This window comes from Trichechus manatus, unplaced genomic scaffold (assembly GCF_000243295.1).
Source record: "Trichechus manatus latirostris isolate Lorelei unplaced genomic scaffold, TriManLat1.0 scaffold00014, whole genome shotgun sequence".
Classification (NCBI taxonomy): domain Eukaryota; kingdom Metazoa; phylum Chordata; class Mammalia; order Sirenia; family Trichechidae; genus Trichechus; species Trichechus manatus.
The window spans coordinates 28,347,734-28,358,231 of NW_004443950.1; the positions used below are offsets into that span (position 1 = coordinate 28,347,734).

At 38.4% G+C, this 10,498-nt stretch overlaps 1 protein-coding gene across 1 annotated transcript in view; it reads left to right on the plus strand.

The window, feature by feature from the left end:
* Window positions 1-10,498, plus strand: part of LOC101353120 (bromodomain-containing protein 7-like) — a 45,680-nt gene that overhangs the window by 25,614 nt on the left and 9,568 nt on the right. Inside the window, exons 7-11 of the mRNA XM_004371644.2 lie at window positions 4,142-4,326; window positions 5,339-5,462; window positions 6,138-6,213; window positions 8,896-9,003; window positions 9,402-9,537. Of these exons, the coding sequence (XP_004371701.1) occupies window positions 4,142-4,326; window positions 5,339-5,462; window positions 6,138-6,213; window positions 8,896-9,003; window positions 9,402-9,537 (629 nt within the window). The remainder of the gene's footprint in view (window positions 1-4,141; window positions 4,327-5,338; window positions 5,463-6,137; window positions 6,214-8,895; window positions 9,004-9,401; window positions 9,538-10,498) is intronic.

Genomic DNA, 10,498 nt, shown 5'->3' on the forward strand with positions numbered 1-10,498 from the left:
GAGAAATATGTACAGAGCCCCAAATACAGTGTTACCAAGTGGCATGAAAGAGCTGAAACATAACGACTTATCCAAAACAGTACTGTAGATAGTGGCAAAAAAATTATGAGTGTTGTCCCAGAGTGACAGCTGATGAAAGATTTTGAAGGGTAAACTGAGGTGATCACTGGATCTGCCGAGAAAAAAGAACAACTCACAAAGTTAAGTAGCACTTTTTGAGGTTTTTCTCACAGCTCTGAGTAGGACGAACCACATTAATAAGAGACTACATGTAGAAAAACTGATTGAGGGTAACCCTGGGGCCATGGCAGAAAGTCGGAAGACTGAGTTCTACTTCTAACTCCCTTCCACTAACCTGTGGGTCTTGGGCACGATCTTAGCTACCCTGGGCCTCAGTGTTCTCGTTTCTAGAGAAGAAGGGTTTAATCTGTGATCTCCAGGAAAATTTCTAGGAGCAGTGTTCTGATTCCAGATAGGAGGTAGGTTAGGGAGAAGAGTATTAAAAAACACAGTAAGATGGATTTTGCAAGGGAAAAGAAATGAGTGGGTGTCAGACACAGGAAGGAGGAAGGAATGGGAATTAAGAGGTTGAGCTCAGACCCAGAAGAGTTAAAGGATGAGAAAAATGAGTCATGTTTAGTTGCGTGTAATTTTTCAGTTTAGTGATTCATTTGTGGTGATCGTCTGTGTTATAGTTCAGCGTTTAAAGAAATACCTTGGTTTGCAGATGTCTATTTGCTTGGCTCTGAAAGATTCTTGAATCTACTTAACTGGGGAAAGAAAAACATTTGGATTGATGATCATTCTTGCACTCCTAATACTTAGACAACGTCAGTTCCCACCCTTTCCTCAAGACTTGGGAAACTAATGTAATCCAGTTATCCATCTTTTGGCAAAATTTGCAGAGGAAAAGGAAGTATAAAATGTTTATCCCACTCTTTGCGGAGGAGACTCTCAGAATCCAGCATGAAGCCACATTCCAGGTTTAAAAACCTGCAGATGCTTGTTATTGTATGTGAAGGAAAAGTACACCCAACAGGTGCAGTCTTTTGTCACAACTCCGAAATATGTACATTGTATTTTTGGGAAAGATGTTAATTTATACAGACCTACAGTATCCAAAGTAAATTTATCAACTTTCATTCACCAGTATGTTTTCTTCTTTAAATAATGTAGTTAAATGTAACATGTAGAAGATTCCAGTATCGCGTTGATTTTTACTGGAGGTGGCCCAGAAAATAAACTTCCTTCTCTACTTCCCTTTTTCTCTCTCTTTGTTGTTTCCCTTTTTTCCCCAGAACTCTTCCTTCTGAGGAACCCTGCCTATCCTGTGTTACAGCTTCCTGTTGACTGTTCTCTTCATCCTAGATGGGAGGAATCTTTACAACAGTGATTCTAAAATGTTTAAATTTAGACCCGAGTTAACTCTTCTAAGAGCAATGCTCCCAGGGGAGCCCAGCACACCCTTCTGTGAATGGCGTCTTTTAAATTATAACTGGTTTTGAATGTTCAGTGTCAAGTTTTTAGAGCAGTCATTCATCATTTTTTAGTTACACCCAAGTGGTGACTGTTAGTAGAGGTATTATCTTTATAAACAATGGACGTGTAGATTGACTCTTTTGATCTCCTAAATAAATACTTGAGTGGAATGCTGCATTTAACAAGTAATGCTGTAGGTAGGACAGTGGCTTCAGAATCAGACTAATCTTGGCGACCATAGGCAGGCCATGTAACTTTGCTCAGCCTTTTTCCTGGCCCGTGAAAAGGGGATGATAATAGTACTTACCGACTCACAGCAGTGGCTTTGTGGTTTTGGTTACCTCATAAAGTCAGTAAGTGTTAACTATTAATGGCAAAGAATCAAGCACTTTTACTCATTTAATATTATAAAATTGATGATCAATAAACAGTGTGCTGATTTGGAGAAGTTTTAATTACCGAAAAAGAAAAAAAACATTGCATTGAAAGTAAAATTAAACTCAGTTTTTTTCCCTTGACTTGTTTCTAAATTGCAAAAATTTCTGTAATTGAATTATTTTTATTTCGTGCATGTTATGTTAAAAAAAAATTCTTAAATGTTCTTAATGTAGATTCTGCTTTATAAATTCTAGAATGGGAATAAAAAGGTTCCTGAAACCCTTGTGATCTAAGCCCACTCATTTAACCAACATTTATTGAGTACCTACTGTGTGCCAAGGAGTCCTGGTGGTGCAATGGTTAAGCACTCGACTACTAACTGAAAAGTGGGCGATTTGAACCCACCAGCGGCTCCACAGGAGAGAAGACCTGGCGATCTGTTCCCGTAAAGATTACAGTCTAGGAAACCCTATGGGGCAGTTCTCCTCTGTCCTGTAGGGTCACTGTGTGTCGGAATCGACTTGACGTCACACAACAACAAGGTGCCAACATAGTACTGGGTACTAGGGATACAGAGGTGACTGAGACGTGGTTCAGGTGGTGTACACGGGGAAGCACAAACGGCCAGGAAACATTTACAGAAAGATCTAACTCATTAATATGTTCAAGTATGTATTAAAATAAGATGATTTTACAAATCAAATTGGCAGTTTTTTTTTAATGATACTATTCAATAAGGTCAGAATTCAGAGAAGTTTTCAAACACTGATGAAACTTTACAACACTGATATAAATTGATAATAACTCTCTTTGGAAGAAGACAGTTTGGTAATAAGTATCAAAAGCCTTAAAATACCATTCCCTTTAACCTAGTGTTCCCACTTCTAGGAATTTATCCTAAAGAGATAATCAGAGATTCCTAGAATGGCTTATTTACAATAATGTTCATGAGACTTTTACTTGTAATAGTGGAAACTGGAAATAATATAAATGTTCATTGGTAAGATGTTAGTTAAATCATGGCACACACATAGGGTGAAATACTATACACTTAATAAAGGGCCTTAAAGAGTAATGATAGGGAAGGAAAATGCTTGTAATTTATTAACTGAAAAAAATGCTTGTTACCAAATAGTATAATTCCAATTTGCCGATATGTTTACTGCTTAGAAAAATACTAAAATGTTAAACCTGTTAAGTCTGTTCCTCTCTACTGTTCCTCTAACAATTTATCTAATATTACTCTAACAATTTTAACATTAGTTCAGACTGAAATACCAGGTCTAGCTTTTCTTGAGGCTAAAATTGGTCACTACATATTAGTAAGTAAGCATAAGTAAGCCTGTGCTTACCTAGCTTACTGGGTAATCTGTTCCTGTCACGGATTGTAAATTGGAAAAGAGGCTTTGATTCTGTAGGAAGGTGTTGGGTTGAGAGACAGACAGGTGCTAGCCATACCTAGAAGCAGAATCTTTGATATAGTGAAAAAATGAGACATTTTTCACTACAGATGGTCTGGTAAGCAGGGTGAGTACAGTGCTTACCTTGCCTGTTGTATAAGCTGTTGCTGCTGAGGAAGCTGCACTGCACTCCTTATTTTACCTGGTGACAACTCCCGGGGGTAAAAGGCAGAGTAGTCAGTAGGAACAAATCTGCCTCTGTAAAATTGGTCCAGAAACCTCAAGTCCTTGACCATGATGAACATTTCACAGCTTATCGTTGTAGTGGAAAATGGAGCACGTTTCACAAAACAGAAACAAGTCATCTTTGGTTACTAAGAACATTATGCGCTCTGAGAAAGGAACTATGCTAGCAACTTTTTATTCTCCTCAAGGTATGGCGTTTCCACACAGAAAAATGGCAAAGTCTTCCGTAATTACCAGAATACAAGGACACTTCACATGTTCACAGGCTCTAGGTTTTAATCTACCCAATAATTCTTAAATTTCAAAAGAGCTATTCTGTTATGTATAAAATTTTAATAGACTGTTAAACTAAATTTTACTTTTTAAACTCAGTACTTCAAAGAATACTTTTAATTCACTCTTCTGTAAGCTTTCTGATGACGTGATCAAGTTATAAAACATCCTCTGGAATTGGAAATTATCTGAATTGAAGGAATAAATTTTATTGTCCTGGTTTCTAAACGTAATACCCTCTTGATTTGATTATATTTTTCTTCCCTAGTTAATAACAGGATAAGTGCAAATTCTCGGGGGAAAAAACGCATTACTTTAAAAGTTAATGACAAGCATACAATAAAAATATTCTTGAATATTCTTAGGAAAGAATTCAGAGCCTGAAGCAGAGCATAGAATTCATGGCAGGTTTGCAGAAAACTCGAAAGCAGAAAGATCAGACAGATACCTCACCGAGGCGGGAGGACAGTGGCTGCTGGCCAAGGGAGAGAGAACACTTCGGAGATGCTGAAGCGCAGGCCTTCGAAGGCCCCAACAAGAAAAACAAAAAGTAAAAGTCTTTGCAGCACTCAGGTTAAACTATCTTTTTCTAGTTAGTAAGGGGGAAGAATACTAACTCCACTGATTCGAGCTTGACTGGGGAAGACCACATCCTAGTCTGTCAGCCGTGGGTTATTTTGGCACGGTGGTAGCTATCCTGAAAGTCCATGTTGATACGCGGTATCCTTGTCAGATGAAGCACTATATGAAATTGTCCAAACTCAGTTCAGAAAACAGTTTTGGGTATATATTCTTATTAAAGTAGTTCTAAGACCAATAAGCTATCTTTAGGGATTTGTTGTCAGTGAGTGTGTTAAATAGAAGTATTTGTTTAAGTAAAAATGTTTGGCCTTTCCTAACTTCATTTCATAAAAGCAGTTGAGATAATAGACAAACGTAAGCACGGTTAAAGCTCCTTCTTGTAGATGCGCTGCCCCTGCCACGTGTGCTTGTTTTCCGCCAGCGCGTGCTGACTGCTGACGGGGCAGCAGTGAACCAGGCAGCAGCCAGTGTGAGTGGACAGCAGTTGTGGGCCTCCTGCTGCTCACCGCTGACTACCAGCCCTGACTGCTGAGCACCGTGCTGTCAGTTTTGGGGAAGGGGATTAGTTAGTAGTTGGCGATTTCTGCTGTCATAATTTTCTTTTGCAAAGTAACAACATCCATAGAAATCTTTGTGTGTGACAGCAGGTTTCTTTTGTTCCTAAGATTTAGAAATTAAAAAAAAAAAAAAGAAAAAAATTTGCCTGCCCCCCCCCTTCAAAATACGTTAGGGATAGAATTCATTTTTATGAATGTACTCAGAAAAATACTAAGACAAATAAAATGGGACAAAATAGGAGAGACTAATAGGCTTGTCCTCTGTTTATGTATTATCAGGGCCCCACACCAGACCGTTAGAGAGTTTTAGTTGGTGGTGGTAGTACAGGCGTCTCCACTTTTAGCTGTATTCATATTGAGAATTCATTTGAACATTTTGATCTCATTTTTCTTTTACTACTTGGTATTCATGTATGTTTCCAGGAAAGACAAAGATACTAGTGAAGATAAATTTAAAAGCAGTAACTTAGAAAGAGAGCAGGAGCAGTTTGACCGCATCGTTAAGGAATCTGGAGGAAAACTGACCAGGCGGCTTGTTACTAGTCAGGTGATTCAACTTTTCCTTTCCTTTTACTACCTACTGGCCTTCACTCTGTCAGCTCTTACTCAGGTAATGTGAAATGGTTAGTTTTTAATTTGCTTGTTTACATCCATCCATTTGTTTTTTTTTAATCCATATCTACCATGGTGCTTTTTATCAGTATAATACGAAGAAAGATTAATACTGTATTTATTTGTAAAGTACATGATTAATCTTATCTCTATTACTGGATTTTTAATGTTTTTATTTTTTAGTGACGTTCTTATGTTCTAACTTGGGAAATGAACCATATACTTAAAAGAGAACATCTATACTCTGGTTTTTGAATCACATTGTTAGCACATTGGTTTTAAAACCAAGTGGGTTAATATTAGACTTTGGACAAGTCAGTTCCTTACCTGGGTCTGCAGTATCCTGCTTTACTGATAGAATGGGCAGAACTAGTTGGCCTTGAGGACCCATGTAGTGATTTTAAAGTTCTGAGATTTTCTTAACCTGCACTTCTTTTGCCTGTCGTCGGCACCTGTATACATGGAGACAGGTGTGAAAGTTAATGTATGAGTTTAATGGTAATGATGATGAAATATTAGTGTAATTAAACTAAGACTTTCTAGTGTGCTACAGATATATATGGTATTTATAAAACAGTTTAGTCCATTTGAATACTTTGGGTCATTGCAGTGTGAATTTGAAAGAAGAAAGCCAGATGGGACAACAACACTGGGGCTTCTCCATCCTGTGGATCCTGTTGTAGGAGGTAGGTTCACGGAGTGACTGTGCATAAACTTGATGCTGTTGGACAAAGAGCTGTAACCGGGATTAAAACTATTTTTTTTAAATCTTTTTTAACTGTACTTTAGATGAAAGTTTACAGAGCCAACAAGTTAGGCCGTAATGTGCAGCCCTGCTTTTGGGAGACTGTGGTGTGCTCAGATATTTCTAGAGGTGTCTCAGAATCCTCAGATTATGACATGATAGTTCTAACCAACCTTTTGAATTTCAGTGAATAAAATTTATATATGCCACGTAGTGCTTTAACAGTAATGAAGTATTTGCACTTATGACATTATGTCTTGCACTGTGGTTGGTAGAAAGTTTATAAAGGTTTGGAATCACTGTTTAGAGCTTCTGTCATATTTTGTTTTCCCATATAATGTTTTAATGGAGATGACATAGGCAGTATTTTGAAAATAGATGTAAGACTAGGAACTTCCTATCAAGCAGATCCATCTTAGAAAAAAATCATGCTTTCAGATATGTAAAAGTGAGAATGTTAATTTAATAAGTATTCTTTTTGGTACTATCATTATGAGAGAGTTGGGAATACAAAAGTGAGTTATGACAAAATGTTTACACTCAGGAGTACTTTCCAATATTTACTGTTTGCCATGAGCCAGGCACTGTGTTGGGAGCTGGAAGTGGAGCTAGGTGTGTAATAGGAACAAAACTGGGAGAGATGCGTCCGTTCCCCTTACGTTCTGTTGGTGGACGAGCACAGACAGAAGATAATCAGGTAAAGAAATGTGAACTTGTCTATCACGATAAGTTCTACAAGGAAAAGAACAGTTGTAATAGTGAATAACAGTTTGGGAGTCAGAGAAGGCTTCCTTAGGGAGATGATGTTTGGTTGATCCCAGAAAGGTGAATCGGGTGGGGGAGTAGGGAGCTTTGAGTGAAAAACCTTGAAGCAGGAAAGAGCGTGATGAATTTGAGAGACTTACAAGGCAGCCTAACCAAGAACTTAGGTCACCTGAGTGTTCTGGCTGTCCTTCTTCCAAGACAGAGACTGGTTTATTCTTCTGGCCGTCCATGGTATGTTCGTTATTCTTCGCCAGCACCATAATTCTTCTTTGATCTTCCCTTATTCATTGTCCAACTTCCGCATGCATATGAGGATGATTGAAAATCCTGTGGCTTGGTTCAGATGCATCGTAGTCTTCAAAGTGACCTCTTTGCCTTTTAACACTTTAAAGAGGTTGTTCGCAGCAGATTTGCCCAGTGCAATGGGTTGTTTGATTTGCTCGACTGCTGCTTCCCTGGGCGTTTAGTGTAGATCCAAGTAAAATGAAATCCTTGATAACTTCGGTATTTTCTCCGTTTATCGTGATGGTGCTTATTGATCCAGTTGTGAGGATTTTTGTTTTCTTTATGTTGCAGTGTAATCGATACTGAAGGCTGTGGTCTTTGATCTTAATCAATTACGTGTTTCAAGTCCTCTTCACTTTCAAAGAAAATGCTACAGGATTGAGAACATTGCTTTTTCTAGTATAGCTTTGACGACAATTTGGTGATAGGAGATTTAACTAACTTGATTTAGGTTGACACCTTAGATTCTGCCCTTTTTCTGTACCCAGGGTCTGGTCTCTGCTCTTGACCTGAGTGTCCAGCTCCTCTAGGCGTAGTTGGACGTGGCCAAAGCTGGCTTGACTCCTCATACTCACAGCCACTCCCCTTGAGGGCCAGTTTATTAGTTTAAGGTGAGAGCTGCTTCTGTTCATCTTCCTGGTGGAGGTGTGCCATTAAGAAACCAAATTCCAGACTGCTTACCAAGGAAGAAAGATCAGATTTAGGTGTTTGAAATTTCTTACAAATGGTTTCATCACAATGATCATCTATGATGGTATTTCCATTCTAGGGGTGAGCATGTTACAAAAAACAGGACTCTTCTTCAGGAGAGAAAACGTCTTTTCTATTGTCTATCGCTAGAGACGTTTTTTTCCTGATAGCATCCTTTTCATTCCTCTTAAGTGCCCACCTCAGTTCTGCTTATGTCATGTATTCCCAGTATTATTATAGGAATTCATCCTGGTATACAGAGATCACATTTTTAGAGGCTGTTCCTCATTGCTTTAAAGTATGCTTCTAGTAGATATTAATTTATCCTCACTGTATTTTGAATTCTTGTTACTTTTAATCGAAGTATTTTCCCTTACTCAGGCTTTTACCAACCATTTCTACTGATTTACTTCTATCATCTTAATGTTAGAAAGCATAACTTCTAAGTTTTCTTTTTAATAAAACACTTATTTTTTTAAGTGACGTCTCAGTAACTGCAGACAATTCTTGATCAAGGAAAAGCATATTTTAATAATTTTAGAGAATGTCCTCAATCGAGTTTAATTTTTAAATCAAGGTTAATTATCGCCAAAGGCAAGAGTAAATCTATCGCTGGAAATTCAGCCTCATTCTACAAAAATATTAAGTGCCACATGGTTTTAAGGAATTCCAGGAACCAGTGGAGTGTAATGACTTTGGTCTTGTTCATTCATGCCTTTCTAAGCTCAGATTTTCTTATCTTAAAAACGGATATAATAATGGCTGTCACTGCTTCCCATGGTCATGTGGGTGACATGAAGCAATGTAGGTGAAAGCACTCTGCAGAATACCATGTGGTCACACTACTCATGCCTCATTCACTGTGCTTGGTTTTATGTTTTAGAACCAGGCTGCTGCCCTGTAAAACTGGGAATGACCACTGGAAGACTTCAGTCTGGAGTGAATACTTTGCAAGGGTTCAAAGAGGATAAAAGGAACAGAGTAACTCCAGGTAAGGCTTGGGTCTGGTAGTTCATGTTTTGTCTCTTCTCTCTCTTTCAGGGAGTTGGGGAAAGGAAGCATAGTTACCCTTCATTGCATTATTACCTAACTCGGTGGTGTTTTCACATCAATTAGCTTTTTTTTTTTTTTTTTAAGAAACTGAAAAATTGGCTATTAGTTTTCAAAATAAGTTGATATTGGCTGTTTTTTTTTTTCTCCTCTGTCCCCTTTGTGGGGAAAAATTCACTTGAGTTGTGACATCACAGGTGTCCAGGGAAATGTCTTAGTTATTTGTACCAGTCAGTGAAGGAGTAAAGTTGAAAGATGATACTCTTTGAATAAAACAAGAAAATAGACAAATATGTAAGTTGAAGAATAGCGTTGTAGTATTTATTTTTTTATCAACAGTGTTATACTTGAATTATGGACCCTATAGTTCTTACGCACCACATTATGACTCCACATTTGCAAATATCAGCAAGGACGATTCTGATTTAATCTACTCAACCTATGGGGAAGACTCAGATCTTCCAAGCGATTTCAGGTGAGTTACTAGTTAATCAATATTCTGAGTACCACATTTTTCTAAAATAACAATGTATATATGTGATTTGTGGATAGACTTACAAAGTTATCCAAGTGATAGAAGGTGCATTCAGTTATTTTTTTTCCTCTCGAGACTGACAGGCATTAAATAGATCCATAGTCGTCACAGTGGAAACGGAGTATTTTAAAGTGAGAACATATCTCCCTAATATTTTCTGATGTTGACATCTGTAGTATTTTAATTCTTACAAAAATATTTTTTTAAGGATGCTGCATAGTTCCATTGATACTAATGTTCAGAAACTTGTGATTTCAAAATGTTGATGTGTCATCTGATCTACTATAACATTTCTGGTTCAGTGAGTTGTGTTCCCAAACTTGATCACTTTTTTCCTTTGTTTTTAATTGCCTTAGTTTATTGAACTGCATTTCTTGAAACAGATACTATTCTTGGACTCAATCACTTGGGGCTGAGCTTTATTAGGGTTAAATCAAAAACCTGTTGCTGTTGAGTTGATTTCAACTCATAGCGTCCCTATAGGACAGAGTAGAGATGCATCATAGGGTTTCCAGGGAGCAGCTGGTGGATTCCAACTGCCAACCTTTTGGTTAGCAGCCGAGCTCTTAACCACGGCACCACCAGTGCTCTTTATTAGAGTTACACCCTCATTAATGAAGACTTGGGCACGTGGCTCTTGAGCCTCTCACACCCCGGTGTCTTGGTTCCCTGACCTCCTCGCCACCCAGTGCCATGGTCACACCCTGGACATTGTCGTCACCTGAAACTCTTGCACCTGAAATGACAAGTCAGACGTCCCACTCTGTGATGACAGCCTCTTCCCTCTGTGCCTTACTCAGCCACCATCACCACACTTCTCCCTGACCCCACTGGGACTTCCAGCCCCTCGGTCCCAATTCTTCTACCACACGTCTTTCCCCTTTTCTTTTGGTAGCGGAAC